General features: G+C 49.0%; 1 protein-coding gene across 1 annotated transcript in view; it reads right to left on the bottom strand.

The window, feature by feature from the left end:
• Positions 1–26856, bottom strand: part of Tacc2 (transforming acidic coiled-coil containing protein 2) — a 179699-nt gene that overhangs the window by 32772 nt on the left and 120071 nt on the right. The window contains 2 exon segments of the mRNA XM_050165932.1: positions 2641–3940; positions 13302–13438. Coding sequence (XP_050021889.1) covers positions 2641–3940; positions 13302–13438 — 1437 coding nt within the window.

The following is a 26856-nucleotide window of genomic DNA, read 5'->3' as shown; positions in this document are numbered from 1 at the left end:
CAGAATTGGGAGCCTTCGTGCTCTCCTGAAGGCTGCCAGAAGCCTGGGTCCAGGTCAGCTTCCCCGGCAAGAGCAGGGAGAAGGCACCATAGATTCAGAGCCCCGAGCTGTGCCCTGGCTAGGGTACGGAGCACCAGAGGCATACGGGTGACCAGTGCATTGACGCATGGCAGAGATGCCCATGGAAGAGACATGTTGGCATCCAGTCTAGACCTAAGTAACCGAGGACATGAACCAAAGCACTCTGGCAACGGTTCTCAGCCACGGATTCCACTCCGAGTGGATCCCACATTCCCTCCGGTTTCTACAAGCACGAATGTGGAAGAGCCCAAATGGTAGTGCCTCGGCGTACCAAGAAACAGCCTCAGCAGTCTCTGCCCCAGGCTTCACGCAGCGCTAAATATGAAAGCATCCTGCTACTGAACGGATCACCCGCCAGCCCAACTGATAACAAAAGAATGGAATCGGGTGTTAAAAACCAATATATGGATTTCAGAAGAAGATACGAGGGCGCGGGGTGGGGGGACGACAGGCAGTGGAAGGCTTCCATTTCAGACAGACAAGCAGGCAGCTGTTGGCTAGCCATGTTTTCACAACCAAGCAGTCTCGTGCTAATCATGATGAAACAGATAAGGAAGCTTGACTGCAGGGGAGCCCTGACCCATCCCTGCCAAGATCTACACAGAAATACAGCAGCCACCACAGAGAAGAAAGGAAAAGGGTTGCGAGCAGAAGCCCCACATTGGATGCAAGAGGCAGATTGCATTAAATTTACTTACAACAGAGAACACACAGACATCACATCTTCAACCATCCTAAGACAAAAAGACAAAGAAGAGAGACAGACAGAAGGAACTGACAAAAAAGATAAATCTGCAGACACCGGGCACTAGTGGGTTAGGATGTGGCAGCCATCCATAGCGGATTCTGCTCCAGGGTGGACAGTCCAGCCTTCTGGGAAGGGGTTGTTGCCTTCCTCTCTAGCTTCTGATCACCCAGAGAGTTGGTACCTAAGAGCTCTGCCTCCGCAGGAGAGTCTTCCAAACCAACAGACCCACATGTACTAAGGGTGACAGCGGGACACAGGGTCAGCTTCCCCAACCTTCTTAGCTCTGATGAACAAAGGGGGAAAAAAACGACTAGGGATGTACTATACTATCTTGGGTCAGAAGAAGGAAGTGCCTACCAGGTGACTCTTTCTAAAGATGAGAAGTTATGGCTTTGAAGTGTAAGCATTGCTGGGTCTTAGTCTACTCTCCCCACCCCTATACAGGGTTTCTCTGTGTAATAGCCCTGGCTGTTCTGGAACTCACTCTGTAGACCAGGCTGACCTCAAATTTAAAGATCCGCCTGCCTCTGCCTCCCAAGTGCTGGGATTGAAGGCATGTGCCACCACCACCTGGTTAATACTCCACTCTTAAAATAAATTTTTACATGGATTTGGGTGAGTGGGTAGGTAGGGAGGATCTGGGAAGAGTTGAGGGAGGGGAACCATGAACAGAGTATATTGTATGAGGGGGAGAAAATCTATTTTCAGTAAAAGTTAAAATTAGTTTTAAAAATAAGGTTCTAATATGAATCTTATAGAATCTCTATGAAGGGTCTGGTTGGGGAACAGAGCTAAAAACAAGTTCATGTTTGGAGCCAGACTGGCCTTCAGTTACTGTAAGATAGTGACTGAACAACTTAAGGCCAAAGCAGAACCTGAATTATTCTCAGATAGCCAATGCAGATGGGTCACCCTGTGTTAGTAGACCCAGAGGGTCCAGCCTGGCATGGGAGGCTGAGTCTCCCACCTGATTAATTACACTGATGCTTCCCAAGAGAGCCAGGATGTCTGTGGCAACTGGACACATGGTCCTTGGCTTATAGATCCTCAGAAATGGACCTATAGTTGACAAAGTTGGACTTCTCAGGATGAGTGCTGGGCACCAACACAAAACAGCTAGGGACAATCGTTGGCAAGTGTTTGTGGGCAAAAGCCATTTTTCCTAGGGATTATAGGGCTTTACTTCCCCCATCCAGGTCCCACCAATCTCTTTAGGTCTCATAGGTACTTTCAAGTCTTACTTGAAAAAGATGTCCAATGGAAAGGCAACAAAGAGCCCATTTTTAAAAATAGGCTCATTGGAGGGCAAGCAGCAGCTCTCCTTCCGGGGCCTCCTGCAGCCTGCTGCCCTATGTGGCCTCTGAGTTAAAGAGACATCCATCAGCAGGTAGAAACAAATGCTGTAGATTCTGAAGGGTGTATATCCCAACCAATCCAAACGCAACACCTATGCTAACCAGGGAAGAGTTCAGCCACCAACAGGAGGGCAGCCAGGCCTGCTGCTTCTCTACGGAACTTCCCATATTTCCCTGGAGTAGAAACGTCAGCATTAGCTAAACATAAAACTTCAAGTCCCTGATTTATTAAGGACTTTGTGGGCTCAGGGATAAGAAGATGATACAGCCACAGGGGCTGCAGAAAGGAAGTGTGTATCCTGCCTGCTTGCAGAAACAGCCACAAAAAATGGTGTCATTACAGTGACAAGGGGCAGGATGAGGGCAGCTGGGGCTTTTCCCAGGCACAGGCAGGACCAGAAGTCACAGCAACGCACACCCACTCTGAATCCTCGCCACCTCCCTCCTTGAACTTACGTCTTCAGGGGCGTCTTCTTCTTCTTGGCGGGCTTATTCAACCCATCCCCGTCCACTTCAGCGGTGCTGGCTGGGATCTCAAAAGACGCTGGGGATTTGGAAGGTGAGCTGGGGGTCTTAGAGGACGTCTTAAAGGGGTCAAGGGACTCTTCACAGGCATCAGGGTCAAAGTTGTACGACTGTTGGGGCAGTTTGGGAGAGTCTTGCATTTTTGAGGTGGAGGAGAAAGGGTTAAAGTTGGGGTCATCCCACTTGTCTATGTCAAAGGTGTAGGTACCTTTAGCAATAGGGATGTCATTGGGTTCAGTAGGGGACCTTGGAGGTGAGGCAGGAGTGTTGTCAAGTTTCTCAGGTGTCTTTTTCATCTTTGGCCTCCTTAGGGGCATTTTGGCAGCTGGCTTCTTGCCTATCTTTTTGGTGTGAGGGGCGTTTTCCTGCTGACTGTCCCAGTTACTCTTGTCCTCAGAGTAGTCAAACTCCAGCCTCACTGAGAGTCCTTTGGCAGGCAAGTCCTCCTGCCCCCCACTCTCTGATAGGGTCACCTCCACTGCCTCAGGGGCTGTGGTAAGAGGCACTGATTTCCTCCCCACAGGGGGTGAGTTCTGCACTCTGCCACCTCCAGAAACCGGAGGGTTGACGTCTTCTGCCCTCTCCAAAGTCAAAGGACAGGTGGCTGTGGGCACAGGGGTGGGCTCCAGGGGTGTCTCTTCTGACAAGGTACACCCAGTGCTCTCGGGTGTGGCCGGCTCCGTCTTTGTCTCTGGTGCAAGGTGTTCCTCACTGGCGACTGGACTCTCTTCACCTGGCTCCTGCTGGGTCTCCTTCACTGGAGGGGTGTCTGTGGGTTTCTTGGCAGCCTGTTTCTTTTTCAAGGAAGGCGGCCGTGTTTTTTTAGTTCTCTTAAGGGTGCTGGACGCACTGTTGGATCCAGTACCACACGCATCTGTGGCAAGGGCCCCAGCTTCGGGGCTGCCCGGGCAGGAAGCACCGTCAAAATCGCTGGCTTGCAGGCTGAGCGAGCGGGACAGCGTGGACTTGGAAGGGGGCACGGATTCGGTGGATTTCCTCCGCGTGCTCACCTTACACTCCTGACCCTTGTAGTCGGCAGAGCATGGCTCCAGGCTCTGAAAGTTGTCCACCAGCTCGATGCTGTCGAAGTCTAAGTTGTAAGTTCCGCTGCTGGCTATCGGCTTGTCTTCATCGAACACCGCCGAGGAGGAGTGCGGAGGACGGAACGGGCTTCCTTCCACGGACTCGCTGCGAGGGCCATCGGGAACCACGGGCGGCTCAGAACTGCATCCTGAGGAAACGGAGACAAAGCGGTCACCTAAAGACATGGGACACTTGAGGGCACTTCTCACGCTGTACCAGATGCCACCTCTGCAGAGCAGAGGTTGATAAACTCCGAAAACGGGCATCCCGTATGGGCAACAAATCCCGGTTTCATTGCAGCACTGGCTCCAGACCCTGGGCAGGTTTCCCTCAGTTCCCTTATTGGTATAATGGGAGCCAATCAGAAAAGAGATAAAGGCTTGCTGTAGGTCATTGTCCTCATAGCCTATCAGCCATTACCATGGCCACCAAAGCATCCGTTGACTACCTACTTACAAGAGACTCTCAAGATCAAGCCTGATGACAGTCCATATGAAGAAGGGTGTGCAGAGGGTCACTAGACCCTAACCTGAGGGTCCCATCACTCCTTCCTGTACACACTCAAGCTGGGTATGGTCTCATTGTACAGTGTGGAATGCCAGCAGAAGGGAGGACTATCTTTGTAGCTATGCAGAAACTGTCAGCCTTGCTGAGGTGACTTTCTGCTATGTGGCTGTTTTGGGGTTACCCACGCTCTGTAAGCAAGGCCACACTGGACGCTAGAGGAATGGTACTTTAGTCTGTCATCAGCGTCCTATCAGGTTTGTTTGTAATCTTACCAGGAAAGTCACGAAACAAAGAGAAAGTGTCTTAGACAGAAAGGGCTGTGTGTGCAAAGGCCCTGGGGTAGGAGAACCCTGGGGTATTATAAAAAATGATGGGGCTGATGCTGTTGAAGTCAGACAGGAGCAAGACAGGAAACAGAGAAGGCGAGCAAAAAATAGTCAACCTTTAGTGTGTAAATTAAATATGGCCACAGTCAACTCTGATCCTGATTGCTTAGGCGCTGAGAAGAACGTGCAAGGCTTTATGTGAGGTGCGTTGAGCAGGACTGAGCTAGCCCTTCACCACCTACCCCCGCCTAGACACGACCTGGATGCTCTCCCACCAACCTGCCTGCCTGCCTCGCTCTAGCTTTGCCTCCTGTCCATTCTCCATCCTCTCCTCCCAGCTTTTTACCTCCTCCAATCCTGTCAGCCAACGGGGCTGCTCCTTATCTTCCAACATGCTCATGGATAACAATGTCAGCCAAAGGACGCCCAATGCTCTCACTGCCCCACTGCTCCCAGGAAACCCACCAGCCCTTGCATGGATTTCTGGGCTCCCAGCTGTACTGCCAGAAAAGGGAAAACCTTGTCCTGTGGTCTGCAGAAGGCAGAACATGAAACAGAAAAGGCAGCAGAGCACAGATGGACTGTGGACTATGCACATGAACAGACATTATGATGCATTAGCCCCTCTCTCCAGGTAAGCTTCCAGCTAAAGTCCAGGAAGCCATTATACTTGAGTTTCAGATAAATGGACAGTTTGGACGCGAATGTGTCACATGAGATTCAAACTGGCCTAGGTGTCCTACGTCTTCACTTTCTTTTTTTTAAAAAAAAATTTATTTATTATATGTATATAGTATTCTGTCTGCTTGTATGCCTGCAGGCCAGAAGAGAGCACCAGACCTCATTACAGATGGTTGTGATCCACCATGTGGTTGCTGGGAATTGAACTCAGGACCTTTGGAAGAGCAGGCAATGCTCTTAACCGCTGAGCCATCTCTCCAGCCCCATCTTCACTTTCTCAATAGCTGTCTTATCCTTCATCCCAACAACCCAGGTGTGGGAAAGGCTCACAGTCAAATAAGCCAGTCTGTTTCTTTAGATTGTACCCTACTTCCCCCCACCCTGAGCTGTGGATGCTCACTGCTGTCAGTGGGGTGGGGGGGTCCTCTCACGGTGTTTCCTAACTTTGCTCACAGGCAAGCCCTGCAGCTGGATCCCCTGCTGATGAAGTGGGAGACGAGAGCACAAGGAAACGGTAAGCCTCCCAGGTTCAGAAAAGGGCTTGCTTACCTATCTCCAACCCAGGAAACTTTCCCTCAGAAAGCTTAATAAACATCCCGTGTCCTATGAGTACATAGGGAAGCCTGCCTGTCACTCTCGCTAGCGCCAGGCCCTTCCCCTCTCTCCCCTAACCCTAACTCCACTAGGCACACACGCCCTGAGCATTTGCAGCCTCCGGTCCCAGTTCCCTACCAGCTCCAAACACACTTGCTTCCTTCCCATCTCAGAACAGGTCTCTGTCTCTCTTCCTTCTGAGGTCACGTCCCTTCTCCTCTGAGGCACTTGGGCCTTCAAGCACAGTTTCTTCCTGTCAGCAGCAACCTCTTCTTCCTGCCCTGTGGCTGCTCTGGGATACTTGGTTTGGAAGGCGGAAGACCAGAGATACGGGGGGTGGGGAGAGGTACTCTCACATGGACGTTGGCAGCAGGGAGAGGGGCCTCAGTCAGTCCTTCACTCTGTAGACAGACCCTCCAGTGCCAAGCTTTCCCTGTGAATCTGCTCCACAGTCTCGGCAGCCTTCAAAGGTCAGTAGTTTTCCCGCATCATGCAACAGTCAGCAGATACTCAGCCTCACATCTGCTCTGTCCTCGCGCCTACTCAGCCTGGCTTTCCTATTCAGAAGTGCTGGTTCCTAATTAAGGCACAGGCAAAGAACCCAGTTTTGCTGCAGTTTCTTATCCCGAGCTCCAAAGATGCTTGGGGGCAATCCCTCATTGTGGGGAGCCAGCCTGTTAGGTGTAAGAATCCTCATTTCATCCTTAGCTTTGACCTACTAGATGCCAGTAGCACCTTCTATCCTAGTGCTGACAAAATGTCTCCAGACATTGTCTCCTGTCCCCAGGAGTACAACACTCTCCCTAGTCGGGAGTTGCTATTTTACTGAATGGTTCTCAGAGCAGGCGGCTCGCCCCATGGCCCTTTACAAGGTTGGGATGGCCTCTCCATGTCATTGCCATGGGCAAGCCCAGACTTGGAGGGCAAGTATGTTCAGTTGGGTTCCCACTAGATTGCTACACAGCCACAAAGACTTCATTCTGCATAAAGACTTCATTCATCCTAAACCTGGGATGTCTCCACCTCAAGACTGGGTGACTTCAACAACAGAGAAGAAATATGTTTCTCATTGTCCTGAGTTCTGAGGCCAGAGTCCACAAAGGAGGTGTCAGCAAGTCTGGTCTCTCCTAGGGCTTTTATCCTTGGCTTTCAAGTGGTCAAGTCTGGCTCTGTTGTCCTTACATGGCCTTTCCTTTCCTCTGAGTAGATATAGCCTTGATGTCTTCTTTTTCTTTTCTTTTCTTTTTTTTTGTTTTGTTTTGTTTTGTTTTGTTTCTTGAGACAGGATTTCTCTGGGTAGCTTTCAAGCTTGTCTTGAAACTCACCAGGCTGGTCTCGAATTCACAAACATCCACCTCCTTCTGTCTCTGGGGTTAAAGGCCAACCAAAGTCTCCTCTTGTTACAGGCTCCACCACCCTAAGACTCCACAAACCTTAATCACCACCTGAAAGGCCCTATCTCTCACACATCACATCAGGATTGAGGACTTTAATATGGGGATTTAACAGGTACACAGTCCAGTCTACAACACCGGAGCTAGGCAACACAGCAGATATGCAAATCAGCCTATAACACCTGTGCTGGGTAAAATACCTTAAGCTAAACAGAAACCAGAGAGAAGTAGAGGAAAAAGTGTCCTGACAACTGACGTCACCCACCTGAAGTCTCCGTACCTTCAGCGGAGGCCACATTTCTTAGCCTGCTAGAGTGTTTTCCAAGTGACACTTGAGATGGCTAGAGCTGTCCCTCCTGCACAGTGAGCTCACTCAGGGACAGGGATGTAAAGGCTAGAAGGAACCCTTGGCGTCCTGACATGCTCAGATTCTCAGCTGACTAATAAATCAAGCCCACAGGAAGCACAGCGACCACCTAAGCACACTAATAAGGAAAAGGTCTCCTCTTTCAGCAGGCTAATGGAGATCAACAGAGCATTCCTTGGTCCTCTTTGTGGCATTTTGCCAGTGGTTGTATGCTGTGGGACAATGGTCTTCTACCCTGTCACTTATATTGTACTGTTTTAATAAAACGCTGATTGGCCAGTAGCCAGGCAGGAAGTATAGGCTAGGCAACCAGGCAGGAAGTAGAGGTGGGGTAATGAGAACAGGAGAATTCTGGCAAGAGGAAAGACTCAGTCTGCAGTTGTCATCCAGACACAGAGGAAGCAAGATAAGAATGCCTTGCTGATAAAAGGTACCAAGTCATGTGGCTAAAACACACAAGAATTATGGGTTAATAAAAGTTATGAGTTAATAAGAAGCCTAAGCTAATATGCCGACCAGTTTATAATCGATGTAGACCTCTGTGTATTTCTTTGGAATTGAACAGCTGCAGGACCAGGTGGGACAGAAACTTCTATGGATAAGGAGCCGCATCAAGACTCCCCAACAGGGTCACAAAGGGAAGTAACTGGTGTGTAGAGGACCAGGGCCTGGCTAGATTCTTGGTTTCCCCGCCTAAGTTTCCCTGGGTGAACACAACCACGGTGGGTCACTGGGATCACTGCGCTCTGGTTCCCTCACCTGTCTATGCAGCCACAACCTCCTACCATCTTTCTGACATGAGCTGAGTGGGGCTTTGGACTGGTTGCAGCGGGCTCACGTACCTCCTGCTCAACCATATCCTCTCTCTGCGTAACACCTACCGCAGGACAAGAGACCAACATGCTCTACCTGGGCTCCTCACCTTACACATGGGGAACATCACATCACATCAGAGTTCCCAACAGCTCCACTTGTTCCAGAAAGCTGGGTACATATTCACATTCATATCAGGAAGATTAGGAAAGTTACCTGGCCCAAGTGCTGTGGTACCCAGACCCAGCTCTGAAAAGCCCTGATCGTCAACTTGTGTGTCCTCAGCCTAAACATCCATGACCCCTCAAATTCCCACGCAGAAATCTCATTCTCAAGGCAAGACCTCCGAGAGGGGATTAGGTCACGGGAAAGAATGTTCATGGGATTGATTAATACCTTGAAGGAGCTTGTTGGTCCTATCCACCATGTCCTGGCACGGCAGGGTGAGTGCCATGGGTTAATCTGACCTCCTCCAGACACCAAATCTGAACCCCAGCCTCAGAATCAAAGCAACAGACTTCTGTTAGCTACCATCTACTCTGTCTACAGGTAGGCTGGCCAAGGCTGAGGCTGTGCTTTTGGGCAAGCTATTTCATAAATCTGTTGCTGTTGCAAGCCAGGGGTTCTTGTGAGGGTGGGATGGAAGGCCACATGAATGCCCAGCATAGGGCACAGTTGGTGCCAGGAAAAAACAGCCACGGCCCCTCAGATCCTGCCCACCCCAATGACAGCGGCTCCCTGTTCTGCAGTCCCAGTTGAGCATCTCATTCCCAGGGGCTTGGGTCATGCCAGGATTTGTCAGAGATGAGAACAAACATCAGTATATACAGAAACAAGCCTCCTGTGGTAGACCCAGTAACGGCAGAAGCACCGCTGGCAGCTAACGCTGAGAGACACGGTCTAAAATCAGAGACCAGAGAGCCGTCTCTTTCCTACAAGATGAAATGTGTAGGCACACGGGCCACTGAGTAGCTCCAATCACCATCAAGATCTTCACAGAGCCCTTCTCCAGGCTAGGAGGGCTGCCAGCAAGAATGCGCAGACAACTTTGTCACTACAAGAAGATGGCCCAGAAAGGATGGTAAGGCGCTGACCTCAGCTCTTCCACCATGTACCTGGTTGATCATCTGCTTCCTGCTACCTGACCATCCTGTGGGGCTCAGCTTGGACTGCAGGTCTCGGGACCAGCTGACAGAGCTGCTCAGCACACGGCTGAGTGCCAGTGAGCACAGCAACGACTCAGCACCTTTGAGGCCAGAAGCAGCAAGCAGCCAGGACACAGACAAGCTGCATGGGAGGGCAGGAAGCTAGAGTTCCCATCCCAGAGTCTGTCACAGGCTGCAGGACGAAGGGAAGGTCATGACCTCAAAGGAAGGGAATGCTTTTCAAATAAAGGATACTTAGCTCTCCAAGATAAAGCAAAGGTCCTATTACGAGCCTAACACAGGGAAAGTTCATAATCCAAAACTATTATTTAATCAGGTGAAAGACAAGTATGTCTCCCACTGATGACGTTGCCTAGTGTTTTACAGAGTCTAGAGGGGAGAGATTTCAGCACATGCAGGCTGCTGCCTTCATTTATACATGGAAAACTGGACTCCTCAGTCGGGGACAGACACAAGGTGGGCATTCCGCATTGTGTCCTTCTGTGCCATGGAACACAAAAATGCTCATAGGATCCAGCATATAGTAAGAGACTGTTTTGTTAAACAGGTTTCCAGGAGGAAAAACCATGTTTGTATTCAACAGTCAAAGGTCTTGCCTATTATTTCCTGTGGTTCCTGGGGCTCCTTTAGTGACATTCCAGGAATTCTGCAGAGGAAAACTATAAACAATAGATTTTCCCCTCCTGCCCTTTCTTTCCCATGGTTTTCAGAACAAACCCTTCTCTCCCCAGGGTGACCCACGCAAGCAGCACAGGGCCTTCTCATGCCTTTGCGGTGCCCCCCACAGGTCTGCAGAATGGATGGGAAGTTGGGGGGGGCAGCTTCCAACATGTGCAAAGAATCAGATGATCCTTTGTACAGCCTAAACCAAGGAGGTGGGTGCTTTCTGGAGGCTCAGTCCCCAGTTCAGGTCTCCATGACTGGCTGGCTCTCCGCAATTTTCAAAGACTCCAAGAGACATAGTCAAAGGTTCTAAGGGATTGTGACTCAGCAGCAATCAACTTCTCCAACCCCCTCTCCACACAGGCTATCTCTTAAGCCTCTATAATGGTCATTCTTTTATGAACTGTCATTTAAGAGATGGGGTTGTGTGTGCTTGTTTTTCTGCTTCGTTGAAAAAGAAGTTAAGGAGTGACTGGCACTGCCGTTCCTGTCCTGGGGCAGCTACTGCTCCTTAACAGTTTGCACACCATCGTGACGAAGACTGAGAAGCCAGAGCCTGGCAAATTGGAGGTTTTCATTGACATCTGACCTCCAGGGAGCTCCTGCACCACTGGGCCCTGCGCTTCCATCTTGCTCTAATGTTTACTATTTCAGACCGGACTCAACTCATTCACAGCATGGGCTACATTCAGACTAAATGATGAGACTCCAAAGCATCGTGGCCAGACCTACGGATTTCCCAAAACCATTGGTGCACTGGGATATACACCTAGTGTGCACTGGGATAACATCGAGTGTGCACTGGGATAACATCAAGTGTGCACTGGGATATACATCTAGTGTGTATAACCCAAGCTCCTATTCACAGTCTGTTAGAGACCTCAGAGCTTTCCAAAGTCATTCTCCAGAACAGAAGAAGCCCAAGTCAGTCCTGATGGACCCCATCTGAACACATGGATCCACTTACGCATCGTCCCACTGTCGGTCTCCTCGCTTCAAGCATGGGTGGTATGGAATGGTTCTGATTTTGGCTATCCTGAAGACAGCCTTGAAAGGGATGCAAGGATACGGCATGTTTCAAAGGATGAAAACAGCAAGTGTCTCCACTTATCCCAATAATGGAATTACTGACTTATAGCATTCTCTATACGAGGGACCCAGGGGGCCCTTAGTTCTTGTCTGGGTCACATTTGGATCTAAGCAACCAGGAAGGAAGCAATAGCAAAGTACAAAATTAATGGGTCATACAACCTAAAAAATGCAGATGATCATAAGAAGCAAATTTACAGTGCCAGTTGGGTATCTCCACAGAAGAGATGCTACGTCACTGTCTAATCTTGTCTCAGCTGGAATAGCCGTTCTAAGATGTGAAACCATCTTGGAGGAAGTTGAGATGATGAAGAAGGGGTACCATAACATTCTTCCAGGTCAGGGTGTTTAGCATCCTCCAAAGCCCGTTGCCTCCGCTGCCCTTTGAATCTGTATACAGTTGCGAGTACGGACCACTGAACGCCTGATTCCAAGCAGACGGAATGGAGGTTGTGTCTGTTTCTGTGTGGTAAAATTACTCAGCTGTCTAAAGTTTAAGATGGGGCAAGACAGATGGTCCAGTGGTGGTAAATAGCTCCAAGCAGCAGTTAGAGTACTGAGTAGGAAATCCCGGAAGATACACCGAGGGTCACAAAAGAGACCTCCCCCTACGCATGCTTTGATGATGTGTTTGAGCTATGGGTCTACAAAGTGTTTGTTATTCAGCTACTTTCCACTGAGAACTAGGGGTGAGTTTATAAACATGATGTGGAAAGTACCTTTTCATTTTGTGCTAGGACACAAAACAGAGGGAGGGGCACTGAAGTCTCAGAACTGCAAGCAGGTCTCTGGCTCCGCCAGTCCTGTCGGCCCTCAGTGTGAAGCCCCCATCCGTCAAAACTGCTCTGCTCCCCAGCACAAGGCATCCCAGTTGTTCAACCAAACCTTGGGCCTTGAATACTTTCTAAATCTAAATCTAAATTGGCCTGCGTAAACCTTCAGCAGGAAAAATAATCCCACCCATTTTTTTTTTTCAACAACGTCAACATCAAGACCAAAATGTTATTTTCGGTTACAAAGCACTTGCTTCCTAACCAGAGCAAGGGTGAGCCCAGACTTAGGCCTGTCTTCCTTCACTACCAGCTCCATCCCTGCTAGGGATGCCCCCAGCCAGGCTGTGGGTGCTCAGCCCGAAGGTCCACATTCTATTCTTGGTTCCTCTGAAGACAAAGTAGGCCATCAGGAGGACAGGGTTAGGCCAGGAGAGGAGGTGGACCTTAGAAGTGACTGCCCACAGAACCTAACACATGGTCTGCAGGGAGCTGACTCTGTGTATACTCACCATGGGGGAGGGCTGAGGCCTAGAGGAGGCCAGAGCGGGGTCTAACGATGGAACCCATGTGGTTCCCATGGGGTCATTTCTATCTGGCTAAGTCACTTTTCAGACCTTAAACTTCCCATCAGAGGTGGCGCCAGCTTCTCTGGTATAATGGGGAAGCGTGCAGAACAGCATCCATCTGAGATGATCTGTTCCGACCCCAGTAATGGCCACATCTAAACTGTACTTGAAGGTGCTAATTAACTCCTATGAGGAGACAAGAGATGTGGGCAAGTGTCAAGCCATCAGGAAACCCAAATGTCCAAGGGGTCATCCTCTACTGACTGACTGTTCTTACTCACGGGCTAGCAAGCACTCGTCTCCTGTCAAGATTCACATGGGAGAAGGGGTCTATCTGCCTCAAATGTCCATCACCCAGTTACCTCAACCCTCAAACCTCCCCAAGCCCACAAGAGCTCAATCAACAGAAACACTTCTAGTACACACCCAGCACAACCCACTCTATGTTTACCCTTAGATGCCCTAAAAACCAGCGAAACGTAAAACACAGCCAAGAGAAAGGGCACCAACCACTGTGGGCTAAGTGCCAACTCTGTCCCCTAGAGCCAGTGGCTCCTCGTATCTGGTTACCTGGTTCTTCTGGGGCAGGTGGAGTGCTGACCTCAGGCTCTGGGGTGACTTCTGGGGGTGGTGGGGGTGGGGCTGGCGGTGCTTTGACAGGGGTCGTTGATTCAGGGGTCTCAAAGGCTTCCTCCGAGTCGGAACTCCTGGAAGAGAGAGATAAGAAACATAGGTAAGACCACCAAGTAGACATTCTGCTGAGAAGGCATGGCCTTCTTACTCTCCGACAAGTAGATTTGGGGCCGACGCTCAATTCAACTGTTGAGACAGGTGTGGAGGTCACCTCAAAGCATGATTCCTAGGAACTCTGCCACTGGCATTAAGATCAAATGATAGGCTCTTTGAACGTAGCTTGAAAGACACATGTCCATCTAGTGACAAATTCACACCCAGTGGGCTCTGTGGATACATTTTGGTGTGTGTTACCTGGCACACTGAGTCAGGCTAAAAGATGGACAGTTTTAATGTTCACCACGATGGCACCAGCCCACCTCCAGGATCCTCATCTATTTGCATTCACTCTCTCCCCACCCTAGTCTGCCATTCTTTCTGCCCTCTGCCTTCCCTGTGCTTCTAGATATTTACTGGTCTCTTCTCCTGGGCTGAAATCACCATGCAGATGGCTGGCCTTGTTTTGCACAGTACCCAGGGCCTAAAATGGAAGGCAATGAATGACCATCTGTAGAGTGAATGAGTGAGAGTCAGGAAGCCTGCCAGCGGAGGGCATGCCAGACCAAGCCACAAAGCACGGCCAGCCACTCCTTAGTGGTGTGGCGACCGCCCTTGGTGGTCCCTAGGGAAGGCTACCTGCAAGGAAGCCTCTTTATGCAGAGACCTGGGCCAAAAGCCCACCAAGGAAAGTTTCTCTTAGTAACAAGTCAGTGGACAAGCCTTCTCCCTTCCTTCTGCCCCAAGCTACTTGATCTCAGTCAGAGGAATGGGTAACCCAGTTATAAGTTCTCTTGCTGCCTCTAAGACACAGGGCAGCAGTTCACTGGCTCAGGATGGCCACAGGACCAAGGCCAACCTTACCTGGAAGGACAGACTCTGTGGGGAGCAGCAGCGTGCGGCCCCCATTTCAGAACAGTTCCAATGCACTGATCCCTGGCAAGGAAGGAGGAGACTAAGTACCAGGAGGGTGGCCACATAGGATGGCTGAAGATTTATAATCAGGTCATGTCACAGCACACTAGATCACACGGGTATCAGTGAACAGGAGCCTCCCCCAACACTGTGAGAGGCTCCCAACTGCTCAGCTCCACAGGGTCACAGAATTCGTGACCTTGGAAGAGGTCACCATCTTCTAAAGACCATCAGCTGACCAGCAGAGTGTCAGCAAGCAACAAACCCCTCTGCAGACCATTAGGACCCAGGAAATGAGCCGTTTGATGAGTTCTCTTTAGAACATCTACATCAGGGCTGGAGATGGGGCTAAGAAGTTATTGTCTAACACGCGCAAAACCACGGGCTTAATCCTTAACACAAACCAGGCATAGGGGTCTGAGTCTGTATAATATTAGCACTTGAGGTTGAGGCAGGAGGATCAGAAGTTCAAGGTCATCCTCAACTAGGTATCATGTTTGGAACTCAAAAAAAAAAAATCAACAAAAACATCAGAACTGTTTTTATGGAACCCAAGGAGCTAAAGCCAACTTTGTATCAGATTTCACTAGCAAACACTTAATTCTCACAAACCCCACAGGGAGGCCACTAATTTCTTTCCCACTTGCATATCAATTCTAACAGACCTAGCTTTTGTCTATGGGGAAAATTTAAGCTCCACCCACACTTGGACAGCAGCAGGTTGGTAGGTGAGGTTTCAAGAGTATGGAAACACAGGGAGGTTACACAAATGAACAGCAGAGAGGAATGAATGTCCTGATCCAGGCCTGGGGTGTAGTCCTGGGAACCAGCTTCCTCACCCTAGCGTAAACATCAGGAACAACCACAACAAAACACAGAGTTAACTTGCCTCTTTCTGGAGCTTCCCTGGGCAGCTAGCAGCCTGGAATCCCCACGGCTGCCCACATCCAATGGGTCCATTCCACTGGGGACCACATCTGCCAGGAGCCAAAAGCCATCTCCACGGAAAAACAGCCCCAGTTCCCGCCTATAATGTTCTTGCTACCATCTCTTGAGATCTAAACCTCTCTCATGGCATCAACAGAAAAGGACCTTGCCCGGGTCCCCTAGCAAGGTATGCCGTGAGCATCTCCTGGGTTCAGAGGCCCCAGGCCGCCTACTCAAGCCGAGATGCGGGGGGGGGGGGGGGGGGGCAAAAGCTTGTCCTGTTGCTTCTGCACCCTTGGGCACTGGCAACTCAAGGCTTTGGAACACAAAGGGCCCTGGTCTTTTCTCAGTAGCACAAGTGACAAGGAGGGGCCGGATGCTCTTGCATCCTAGCTGTGAATTCCAATGAGGTTCCTACTGCAGCAGCTGCCAGCCTGCACACCTGCTCAGAGAACCACCACTCACCCAGGACCTCGGGTGGGCAGGGCACGAGGACACCGTGCTCATTGCGCCTCATCATCTTTTTACTATGAACTGTGTGCATCAAAACACCACGGGCCGCCGTGGGCCACTTCTGGTGCTGCTGGCCTTGTTTGCATATTTCCACACTGCCTCCCAGAAGCAGAGAGCAAGTTAATTAGAGGAGGCAGACAGCAGCTTTTAAAATTCGCTCTTTCCTCCCTGTTCAGCTTCCCTGGGGCTTAAAAAACTCTTCCAAGAGCGAGAATTTCTGCAGTCCGCCCACCACGAGTCTGTGCACAAGAATAAAGCAGCTGGGTAGAGTCCCACTGCTGGAGTCCCACCGCGGTGTGCCTGTTTGCTTTTTTTTTTTTTTTCACTAGCAAAGCACAAATAATTACACAGCTGAGACTCCACACATTTTCATAATGGAAAAAAAGGAGGAAATTAATTTGTCACAAATACGTATCAGAAACAGAAACGGTGTTGCAGTTTGCTAAAACCCCTCCAAATTTCAAGAAAATATGTTTTGTTTACCAAGACGTGAAAATGTTTACCATGTAAGTAAATACAAAAGTTATATATATATATATATATGTGCATGTGCAATATATATGTGCATGTGCAATATATGTGTAAATACAAGACATTAAGCACAAGGCTATAATCAAGACTGTAATATACACATACATATAACACACACATATAACACACACACATAACACACACAGATGTGCACACTTCTATATGAAAAGTACAACAGCCAGCATTTGTGGAACATTCGGTTATGCGTCGGACACCAGCCTAGGTCTATTGTGTATGTACACATATCTATCATCTTCAGAACTACAGGCTGGGGATATAGCTCACTTGGTAGAGTGCTCATCTAGCATGCATAAGGCCCTGCGTCCAGTTCCCAATTCCCGCCACTGCACATACTAGGCAGGTGGTGTACAAAAACCAAAACAAAGTAACTACAACAACGGACAACTAGCCGGCCTGATGGAGAACAGGCCTGTTTCACAGACGACACAAGCACCAGTCTAGAGAAGCAAGCGGTTTTGCAAGGCTGTGCAGCTAGGAAATAAGAACAACGCTCAAATCCCAAGCTGCCGACCCCTAAAGTGTACCTTCGCTACATCTATGGCTTCCCAACGTCTTTAGCAAGCTCAACGTTTATGTTCTTTTTAAATAAAGTCTATCCTAGAGAAAAAGCAGGCCATTTAAATGAACTTGCGAACGTGACACGGGGATTGGGGCACACCAGCCGCAGCACTATCCCTGCTGATCTTTCTCCTGTTTACACAATGTTAGGGGAAGTCCCATATATCCAAGGGAGGGATTACTAACAGCTCTGCATGTTTAAGGGTCTATCCTGTGATCACCGATTCTCTGCGAGGCAGACAGGGCAGAGCAGCCATCTAACTGCACAAGGCAATTCCTCCACCAGTATCAGGCAGTATTTGGGGAATACGCAACATCACAATGAGATTGACAGATGAGAAGATAGAAATGATAGGTTGTCCTAGTCATGGAAACGGGGGCCTGCAGGGCTCCCCGGCTGTGTTAGTACAGTTTAAAAACATTTCTCAGCATAGGGGGTGCAGTTCGGTGGTAGCACCTTTACTTGCCTGGCACGCTCAATGCTTGGGGTTCAAGTCCCAGCTATAAGCACGTACACGCATGCACACGTATGCACTAAATATGAACCTCTACAGTGCTCTGAGCAGTCTACAAATGCCTGTTCCACACAGGATGAAATAAGTGACTCCAATGACATGCTTCTGGAACTGTCCCCCCAAACAAAGAGTCAGGTAGAGGGGAAAATGTGGACTTCAGTTCAAGGGCTTGTTTCCCTACACTTGTGACTTAGCTTCAACCTCATGGTTTCACTAATTATAACAAAAGAGTCCAAGATCAGGAGCCACAGATACATGACACACACAATATTAATTACAAATGTATCCATGGGGCTGGAGAGATGGCTCAGAGGTTAAGAGCATTGCCTGCTCTTCCAAAGGTCCTGAGTTCAATTCCCAGCAACCACATGGTGGCTCACAACCATCTGTAATGAGGTCTGGTTCCCTCTTCTGGCCTGCAGGCATACATGTAGACAGAATATTGTATACATAATAAATAAATAAATACAAATGTATCTGTGACATATGAACGTGTGCATATAACCGAAAAACGAGTGTTTTTAAATGAAGAGGTACTATAGTTTTCCAACATGCCATTAACTGCCTACCTTTTGCTCGAATTTTACTGGCGAGAATCCAAGGGGCTTTGTTTGTTAGACAGGGGCCTGGTGTCCCAAGGAAACAACCATGTAATGCAATGTCTCAGCAACATAGTACATTTTACTTCTGCAGAAGGCTGCACAGCTGCTTTAAATGCATCAGGCAAGCACATCTGAGCACACCCATGGTCCTGCTGGGCTTCTAGTCAAAGTGCAAAGGGTCCTTCCTGTGCCTCACACTCTTCTCCAGTTGGCTACCTCTACACCTGGCGGGTAAGCCAAGAGGAGCTTCTGAGACCAGGACGCAACATGGAGGACATACTTCTATCTTAGAAAACTGTTGACTGGGGAAGGAACTTGTGGCAGGTGGTGTCTTTATTAAAGTCTTTTACTGTTTAGAGACCAGGCTGGCGTCAAATTTGAAGAGAGGTGGGATTAAAGGCTTGTGCCATCACACCCAGCCCTACTAATTGTTTCATTCAGTCCTTTGATAGAAAAGATGGGGCATTTAACTGACATTTCCCATACAGACCATGCAGTGCTCTAACTCTGAATCTGAATGAAAAATCAGGACACAGTTACTCTGTCTTTTCAAACAGGTAAAGAAAGATGCAGGGAGCTGAGTTATTTAATCCAGTTCCTAGCCCATTCATAGCAGCCATGGAGTAGCAATACCCGGGCTTGCCTTCAGTAAGCCCTGCCTCCCAGCAGGAGACTCCAAATAATACCTGCCCTGGAAACCTAAGGTTCCCCAATCTGGTTACTAAAAATTAGTTCAAAAGCACTGCTCTTAAGGAAGGGGGTTCATCTGTACGTATCTAGGCCAATTCCTCACAATACTAGATTGCAGTTCCCAACATGACAGCGACCAGGGACTGGATGGAGGGCCCTGGGAACACATATCTGCAAGGAAATGACATGGGGCAAGGCCGCAAGATCCGCACATCAGCCCCACCTTCTGCTCGAAATGGAGCGCTACCATGACATAAACCTTAGCTTCTCACTGCTGCGTTCACTGAGCGTGGAGCCCGTGAGCTCCCCAAGGTCTCCCTTTTCTGACTCCCTATTCCCTCAAGACCAAGCTCAAGTTAAAACCGTGGCTTTAGCCAAAAGCCCTGCTTCAGGGAAGATTAGCCTGGCGAGTCTAGTCCAAAAGACCATCTGCTGTCCCTGGAGAGAGAGGGAACCCTTCTAGAAGCAAGGCTGAGCCCTCACCAGACCAGTCTCTTTCCTTTGCATCTCATGTGGGTAAGCGTTTGGCGGGTTGGTGTGTGTTTTTAAAACTGCTGCATCCTGGTGTCTATTCATCGAAGGATTCCACTGAATGACAACTTTAGACAGCCCTTTCAACAAAAGCCATCCTGGCCAACAGCCACCCACCCACCCATCTGGACACACACAAAGACACACACATAGGGGCACACCCAGAGGCAAGCATGCACACTCCTCTTCCTCCTGCCTAAGATAACTGGGCCAGATGAATAACTTTCCATGGAATGACAGACAGGAGATTTCACTTCAATCTGAGTGTGGGCAAGTCATTTGCTCTGCAACATCATCCTACACAGACAGTGAAGGTGGGACAGGACTCCAACATCACCAAATACCAAGATCCCTCTTAGACAGTGCGGTGACTGAGGGACAGACGGTCAGGAGCTGTGGTCCATGAACAAAAGCTGTCACTGGCAGGCTGGACTGCTAGAATTTTCCAAGCTGACACCTACGGTCACCCAGAGAAAAATCATGCAGATGGTGGCATATGTACCTCAAGATTCCCAGCACGGGAGCCTGTTGGGTTCATGGAATTGGTTCCATTTTCAGATGCAGGCGGCTATGTGGAAAGGTCAGGAGGGTTCAAAAAAGGGAGAGAGCACAGACAGGTGGGGTGGGGCATCCCTCAGCTCAGGCTCGAGCCAGTGATAAACTGAACACAGCTGAGAGACAGACTTGGCTTCCGGTCGGCCAAGGCAAAGGTGGAATTTATAACAAGGTTACAGAGCTTGTTACATGCAGAGAGAAATGCGAGCTCCAGCCATTTTTTGGATGTTTCAGCCCTCAACTCAAGGCTTACATTCTAGGAAGGTAGTTTCAATTGGTCCATCTTTGGTCGTATGTCTATGTCTTAGCTAAAAGAAGGCAGTGGACCTTAGTTAAACAACCCCAAGAGATGAGGAAAACAGAATTCCTCAAAAGGCAGTCAGAAAGGAGAGGGGATAACAGTCTGCCCAAACACACAGCCCCTCCCGGACTCACCAATGAACAACTGTGCAGCCTTCATTAAGTGAAGCTCTGAATTGTCTGTCCGTCAAACAGGGATTGTAATAACTCTAAGGAAAAGTCTCCCCATAATCACTATTTAGAGACAGGAGTGGTGAAGCTAGAAGGAAGTTGGTGGGGGAGGGGGGATCCCCAGAAGTCCTGTTCCTACTTGTGCACCTGATATACTATTGTAAAACCCTGGCCTCAACTTTCATGATAAAGGCTCAATTTAATATAACAGAATGGCTGGGCGGTGGTGGTGGGGCACACCTTTAATCCCAGCAGGGAGACTGAGACAGGTAAGCTCTGTGAGTTCAAGACCAGCCTGGTCTACAAGAGCTAGTTCCAGGACAGGCTCCAAAGCTACAGGGAAACCCTGTCTCAAAAAACCAAAAAAAAAAAAAAAAGAGAGAGAGAGAGAGAGAGAGAGAGAGAGAGAGAGAGAGAGAGAATGCTTTAAGCCTGAAAGGAGAGACTATCCTAACCCACAGTCAAGGGATGAATCATGGGACCCTGAACAGCCTCACGAAGGCATGATAAGAGGTAGCTGGGGCTACCGCTGTATTTGGTAGCTGTGTCTCCTGAGGTTAAATATCCCTGTGGTGGCAGCAGATAGGTTGTTCCCGCTTCACCAGAAATGAGGGCACTAGATCATTCCTCACATGTACACAGATCTGCTTCTGCAAACACCTCCTTATGACATCACTTACACGGGAAGTCCAACACACACACACACACACACACACACACACACACAACTTTGTGGGCTTGGAAGGAGCAGGGGAAGAGATATCCAAATTCCGGAGGTAGCTGGGGTACCCCATGAACACTCATTCACCTCATAAATAGTCATAAAAACTCACTAGGATCCACAGCGAAGTACCCACCAAGCTGCTGCCCTCCTTTGGAACAGTCGTTCTTTACTAGATAAATTTCTGCTTGAACAGGCTGGATTTTTTTCCCCTAGGAAGACAGTAACTGAGAGCCCCCAGCAATGCAGTTGTAACTCTGATGCTGCAAGCTCTGGGAACTTGGGGAATGTTCTGTGCGAGCCAGCTGGGCACCTCTTCTGTTTTATTTGGCTAAGGCTACTCAGTTGGTCTTGAAAGAAAATCGGGAGGCTAGAGAAAATGTGGCCAGTGCTTTGGCAGGACAACTGTGGAGAGAATGTCCTGTAGAACGGGGGCGAAGCTGAATCACAGGAGCTCAGCCTTTCTGACAGGGAGACACAACTCAGCCTCCAGGGAAAGGCAGTGTTTCCAGAATGAAGGTCCGCGTGGCAATGGGCACAGGCGGGCATGTACAAGTGCGCATGCTCAAACGTCCTTTGCAGACACTCCTTTGTTACCATTCTAGGGACCTCTCAAAAGACACCACCATTCTGGTGGCCCCATGACTGGAGACACAGAATGTCAGAGTTTGGCTCCCAGGCTCATGGTCCCATCATTGGTAGCTGCATCTCGTTAGGACTGGCAGAAAAGCCAGATGGTGAGTCAAGACTTGGGGGAGGAGGGCTGTCAGATGGCTCAGCAGGTATAGGTGCTCGTCGCCAAGGCTGAAGACTTGAGTTCCATCCCTGAAACCCACATGGTTGAAATAGAAAACGGACTCTTACAAGTTGTCTTCTGATCTCTACATGTGCACTGTGGATACCCGCACACGCACTCACACACATACACGCATGTGCACACACACATTTTAATAAAAAAAAAAAAAACAGAGAAAAAGGCACTCAGACTGCCCTTAATTTCCTTGCCTTCGTACAATATAGTCTAGAAATCTCATTTTGTTGCTGAACTCCTTGCTGAAGTAAATTTACATTGGAATCTTTATTTTTGCCATGAAGAAGTCACTATTAAACCCAGGGCCTTGTACATTATCAAGCAAATGCCTAATCACTGATCTATATTCCCAGTACCTCAGTCAGAATTTTTTACTTTAAATTTAGATTTGCTAAAAATTTTACCAGAGGGGCTGAATGGCTCAATGGTTAGGAGTGCTTCCTGTTCTAGAGGCCTGGAGTTCATTTCGCAACACCAAACATCAGACAGCTCCCAACTTCCTAAACTCTAGCTCCAGGGCATCTGGTGCCCTCTTCAGGCCTCTGTGGGCATCAGCACAAACGTGTGTACATATACATGCAGACAACACACACACACACACACACACATAAATAAAAAAGTAAAAAACTGGAAATAAGACACAAACACGAGCAAAAAATGGATATATCCCACTGAACTCAGGAAGACAGAAGCTTCTCACAGGCTGCCACCAGTCAGTTTTTCTCAGGGAAAAAGGCAGTAATGTCCCACCTGGTCAGAAGCCACCCAAGCAGACAGGTGTTTTCACCCACCCACAACGTCATTGGGCCCAGAAAACCTCTCGGCTTAGCTGAGCCATGCGCAGGGAGCTCACACTGAAAGTGCTTCTGTCCCCTAGGCTCGCCGGGTCTCTGGGAACACACCAAGCTTTCTTCACACATTAAGTCCGAGAGGTTTGGCATCTAGATTGTGAACCGAAATCAAATGAGAAGAGACAAGGTTGTGCTGGAGACCAGCACACGACAGCAGATGAGATCAGGAACCAGGTCCCACTGTCAGATTTACACTTAACTTCTTTCTCAAGCAGCCGAGTGCTGCTGGCAGGCCAGCTGGGAGTGTCTGACTCACATGGGTTACTGTCACAAAGGCCCTTGGCCTTGAGACAGTGATGCTTGGGGAATTATATTTGTTTATTGGAGTTTACTAGATGTAATTGAAATCCAAGGCGACTTATCAGCCATCATACCTAAATCACTGGCTATGATGCTGATGGTTTTGTTGCATTAAAACAAACTGGCATATAAGGGTCTGGGAATATCTTAGAATTATGAAAATGTGTTCTTCCTGTATCAATTATATAGCCAATAAAAATAAATTATTTTAGTCAAAACTTGCCCGAAATATAACCTGGGATCACTGCCCTCCTTCTGGCATCTTTAACCTTCACTTCCATGTGTCTGACATCCAGTGGTTTCTCACCTTCGTGGTCACTGTTCCCACATCAGCACCCACTCCTGTCCCTGCTGATCATCTCAGAGCAGTTAGCACGAATGGACTAAAGCTGTCTGAACTCAGGGCGAGCCCCCTCACCCCGGACAAGGTCAAGTCCTCCAGCTGTTTCATGACCCTCGCTTGTCCCAACATTACTGCCACCCACGGCCCAAGCCTCCAGGCTTATTCTCCCTGTCTATCTGGTTCTCCCAAGAATAGGAACCAGCCTGTGCACTTGGCCAGCCTCCATCCTGCCACCATGGCTCTTCATAGCTCCCTCGGCCTGGAACCCTGACCCGTAGCTCTGTGATGGATGGCCTGCTCCTCCTCTGCTCTCCAGGTCTGAGCTCCTGTGGGCCGTCTTATCTCGAAAAATACACAGCAGTGCCAGCGCGTCTATCCGATTACCTGATTACAGTTCTTACTAAATATTCAAGTGGGATTTGGTGCTTAATGTTACGATTCTTCACCCACAGCTGCTTTAGCGCTGTGTGTGTGTGTGTCAAGAGAGGGGTTCAGTAAACTCAGGAATCATAGGTCCAGGTTTTTAAAGAAACTGGAAGAACAAGCTTGCTTTAGGTATCCCCAGTGTGTTAACAGGAAGAATACGCTAGTTCTAATTACACAGTGTTAACACTGTAAGGGCTGCTGGTGTGAGTGGGTGAACACTAGCCCTCCACCCAGCAGTGTGTAAGTACACTATAGCTACAAACACAGCACCATGGCCACTCCAAGCATCGATTACTTTTTCTCCCACCCCTGATACACAGGAAACGAAGGCCCAAGGCTGGTAACAGCCTGTCCATATTGAGAGCCAAATCTGCAGATGCTCAATTCTATAATTAATAAGCATTGTACGGCTGCATTCCTTAAGCCGTCAGTATTAATATGTGTAATATACACAAGGAAAGTAATTTAATTTATACTTCTCTCAGTTCAGAATTTGTAAGAAGGGGTCAGAGGTTGAGCTGACTAAGCTGCATTCTGTATGAGAGAAGAAGGTGAAACTACTCCTTGACGGGCAATGCCTTCAGAGAAATGAGCATTTCCAGGCATGGGGCAAAACCCATGGGCTGCTTCTCTTCATGTGCTGCTTCTGCAAGCCATCTCTTCATTTTCATTATATGCAAAAATAGGAAGGCAAGGGGAAAGGCATTTAACTCCTGCTTCTTCTTATTGATCAATGAACTGTTTGCAGACTGGCAGAAAATAGGCTCCAACTATTTTCACATTTATTTATTCATGAGTGAGGTATGGGGACACATACCATGGCTCACACACAGAGATCAGAGGACAACTTGAAGTCATCACATCTTCTCCCTGGGTCTCTTTCTTAGGGGAGGTACCATTACCCATGGGGCCCTGTTGCCAGGCTGCCTGGAATCACCAAGGGCACTCAGACAGAAGCTGACCCTGTTGTACACTCCTTAGGATGCAGGGGTTCCTCCTCTTGTGTTCCCAAGATTGCTAATTGTTCCAGCTCTGCATTCCAGGGAGGTGCTTGGAAGGTTCTGGAACTATCTTCCCTCCGGGGCTAGCTTTGGACACACCTGTAGGTCATGCCAGGCTCAGGAGGACACTGTCGTCCAGCTCCATCCCACTCCTACAGACTTCCCTTTTCACTTTTTGAAAAAAAAAAAAAAAACCCAAATAGTTTTCATCTCACAAGAAGCACGTCATTTGTCCAAAAACCTCTTAGATTTCTCACCCTGACTCACGGGGACTCCGGTGGTCCTTTTAATCGTCTCCCTGCAACATGCAATTTGCTAAAAACCACAGTTTCGGGCAGACTGTCTCATTTGGCAAGCTTAAAGCGGATATCCTTCCCATTAGGGAAATAGCTGAGATTACAGATTAGTACCCTTGAAGAAAATGGAGTGGGTAGTTTATTTGGGGTTAAAGATGACTAGCTTAGGTCCAGGCTCTCCACGGAGTCTTAGCTTGAGCTGTTGCCAGACTCTATTTTTCCCGTTGTATGTCTCTTCAGGATACCGGGGCGAAGGTTCTAAGGGAGGTGGGCATGTGTCAGTGGGTGCGGGTGGGGGGGGGGCTGAGCTAGACTAGAAGACCCCAGACTGAGCTTTGTCCCTGCTCAGGGAGAGCGTCCAACAGGAGGCGACCACAGGAGTTGCTCTCTGTCCTGCTGGCCACTGACATGAATTCAGTCTTCAGCAGGGTCTCCTTAATATGGAGCAGATGTGCGTCTCTGCAGCTTCAGAAACAACTGTATCAAAGGCTCCACCATACCACTGCCATTTGTGGGGGCCATGGTGGGAACTGCTAACTGTTCCTTGTTCTGCACTACAGGGAGGTGCCTGGAATGCTCTGGAAGAAAATACTTCTTTCCTCCAGAGGCTAGTTTTGCATTAGGGAGAGCTTGTGCACACCTGTAGGCCATGGCAGATTCTTCCAGGAGACTCCTTGAATGCACATTTCTGTGTTTGAGTGACCTTAAGCTTTCCTGGGGTACAGGGACACTAGCAGAGTAAGCATTCGTCTCTTGGGGAGCTGTGACGGGCAGGAATGCAGAGGGCATGCGCTGGGGGGTTATGCAGGGTGGGAATGAGGATCAGGCACCCTTTTGTATTTGTATCTGGGCATGCTCAGCTTTAACCATCAGTTCCAGTGGTTCAATCATGTGCTCTAAGCAAGGCTGGCCACATGACCAGGTGCATAAGTGTAGTGTTGTGGTTTGGTGGTGTCTAAAGAGGTATATCTGGGTTTCACCTGTGGCTGTGGCTTTGGCTGCAAGTAGAAGATAAAATAAAAGGGACTTAAAGGGAAAAAAAAAAAGCAAAAAGAATTAGGTCTTCCGTGATTGGTGGGTGGGGCTCCACCAGATTAAATGTCACAGTGGCTTTAGAAAACTGGATCTCCCACAGAGAAACCCCAAACACTCCAGCCGTGTGTGTGTGTGTGTGTGTGTGTGTGTGTGTGTGTGTGTGTGTGTGCTTAGCCTCACCACCTTTGTGTTCCAGAGCTGATTTTCCTGACTCCTCTGAGTCGCCTCTCCCTCTCTGTGACCCCTGACCCCTCTTAACAGGCTTCTAGCTGCTGCAGGAATTCTGAGCTTCAACTTCAGAGCTGTCTGCTCCGCCAAGACCTGGAACCCAGGTAGGAGATGGGAACGCCCTAGGGAGGGCAGGCATCAAGTCTTGGGCCTCTGCTTGGTCCACAAATGCCAGCGAACATCCCAGCACCTGTCTCCTGCCCTAAGTGGAGGACCACAGGAAGCCTTGGACAACTGCCGGAGTGAGCATCTTCAGGTGCCAGAGCAAAGCTGCAGAGAAGCCAGCGAGAGGCAGGGAGAGGCAAGGAAGAGCTTGGAGGCTGGGAGCTTCTAGGAGTTTCCCAGAGCCTTTGAGTCCCTGGTTCTGAGGCCAGAAGGGCCATCTACGGGTAAGAAAGGAAGGGGCGTTCCATGGAAGGTGGCACCTCAGTGCTCAGCTGCTGAGAGATGACAGTGCCGTACAATGGCTAGATGTAAGAGTTTCCCAGGTCTCTCCTGTCCAGACATGCAAGGAAAAAGGAAAAGAAAGACAGGAAGGGAGGGAGAGAGGGAAGG

This window comes from Alexandromys fortis, unplaced genomic scaffold, assembly GCF_014885135.2.
Source record: "Alexandromys fortis isolate MF-2015 unplaced genomic scaffold, M_Fortis_MF-2015_v1.1 scaffold_146, whole genome shotgun sequence".
NCBI classification, from domain to species: Eukaryota; Metazoa; Chordata; class Mammalia; order Rodentia; family Cricetidae; genus Alexandromys; species Alexandromys fortis.
The sequence above is the reverse complement of the archived record's forward strand: the minus strand, read 5'-3'. Positions and strand labels throughout refer to the sequence as shown.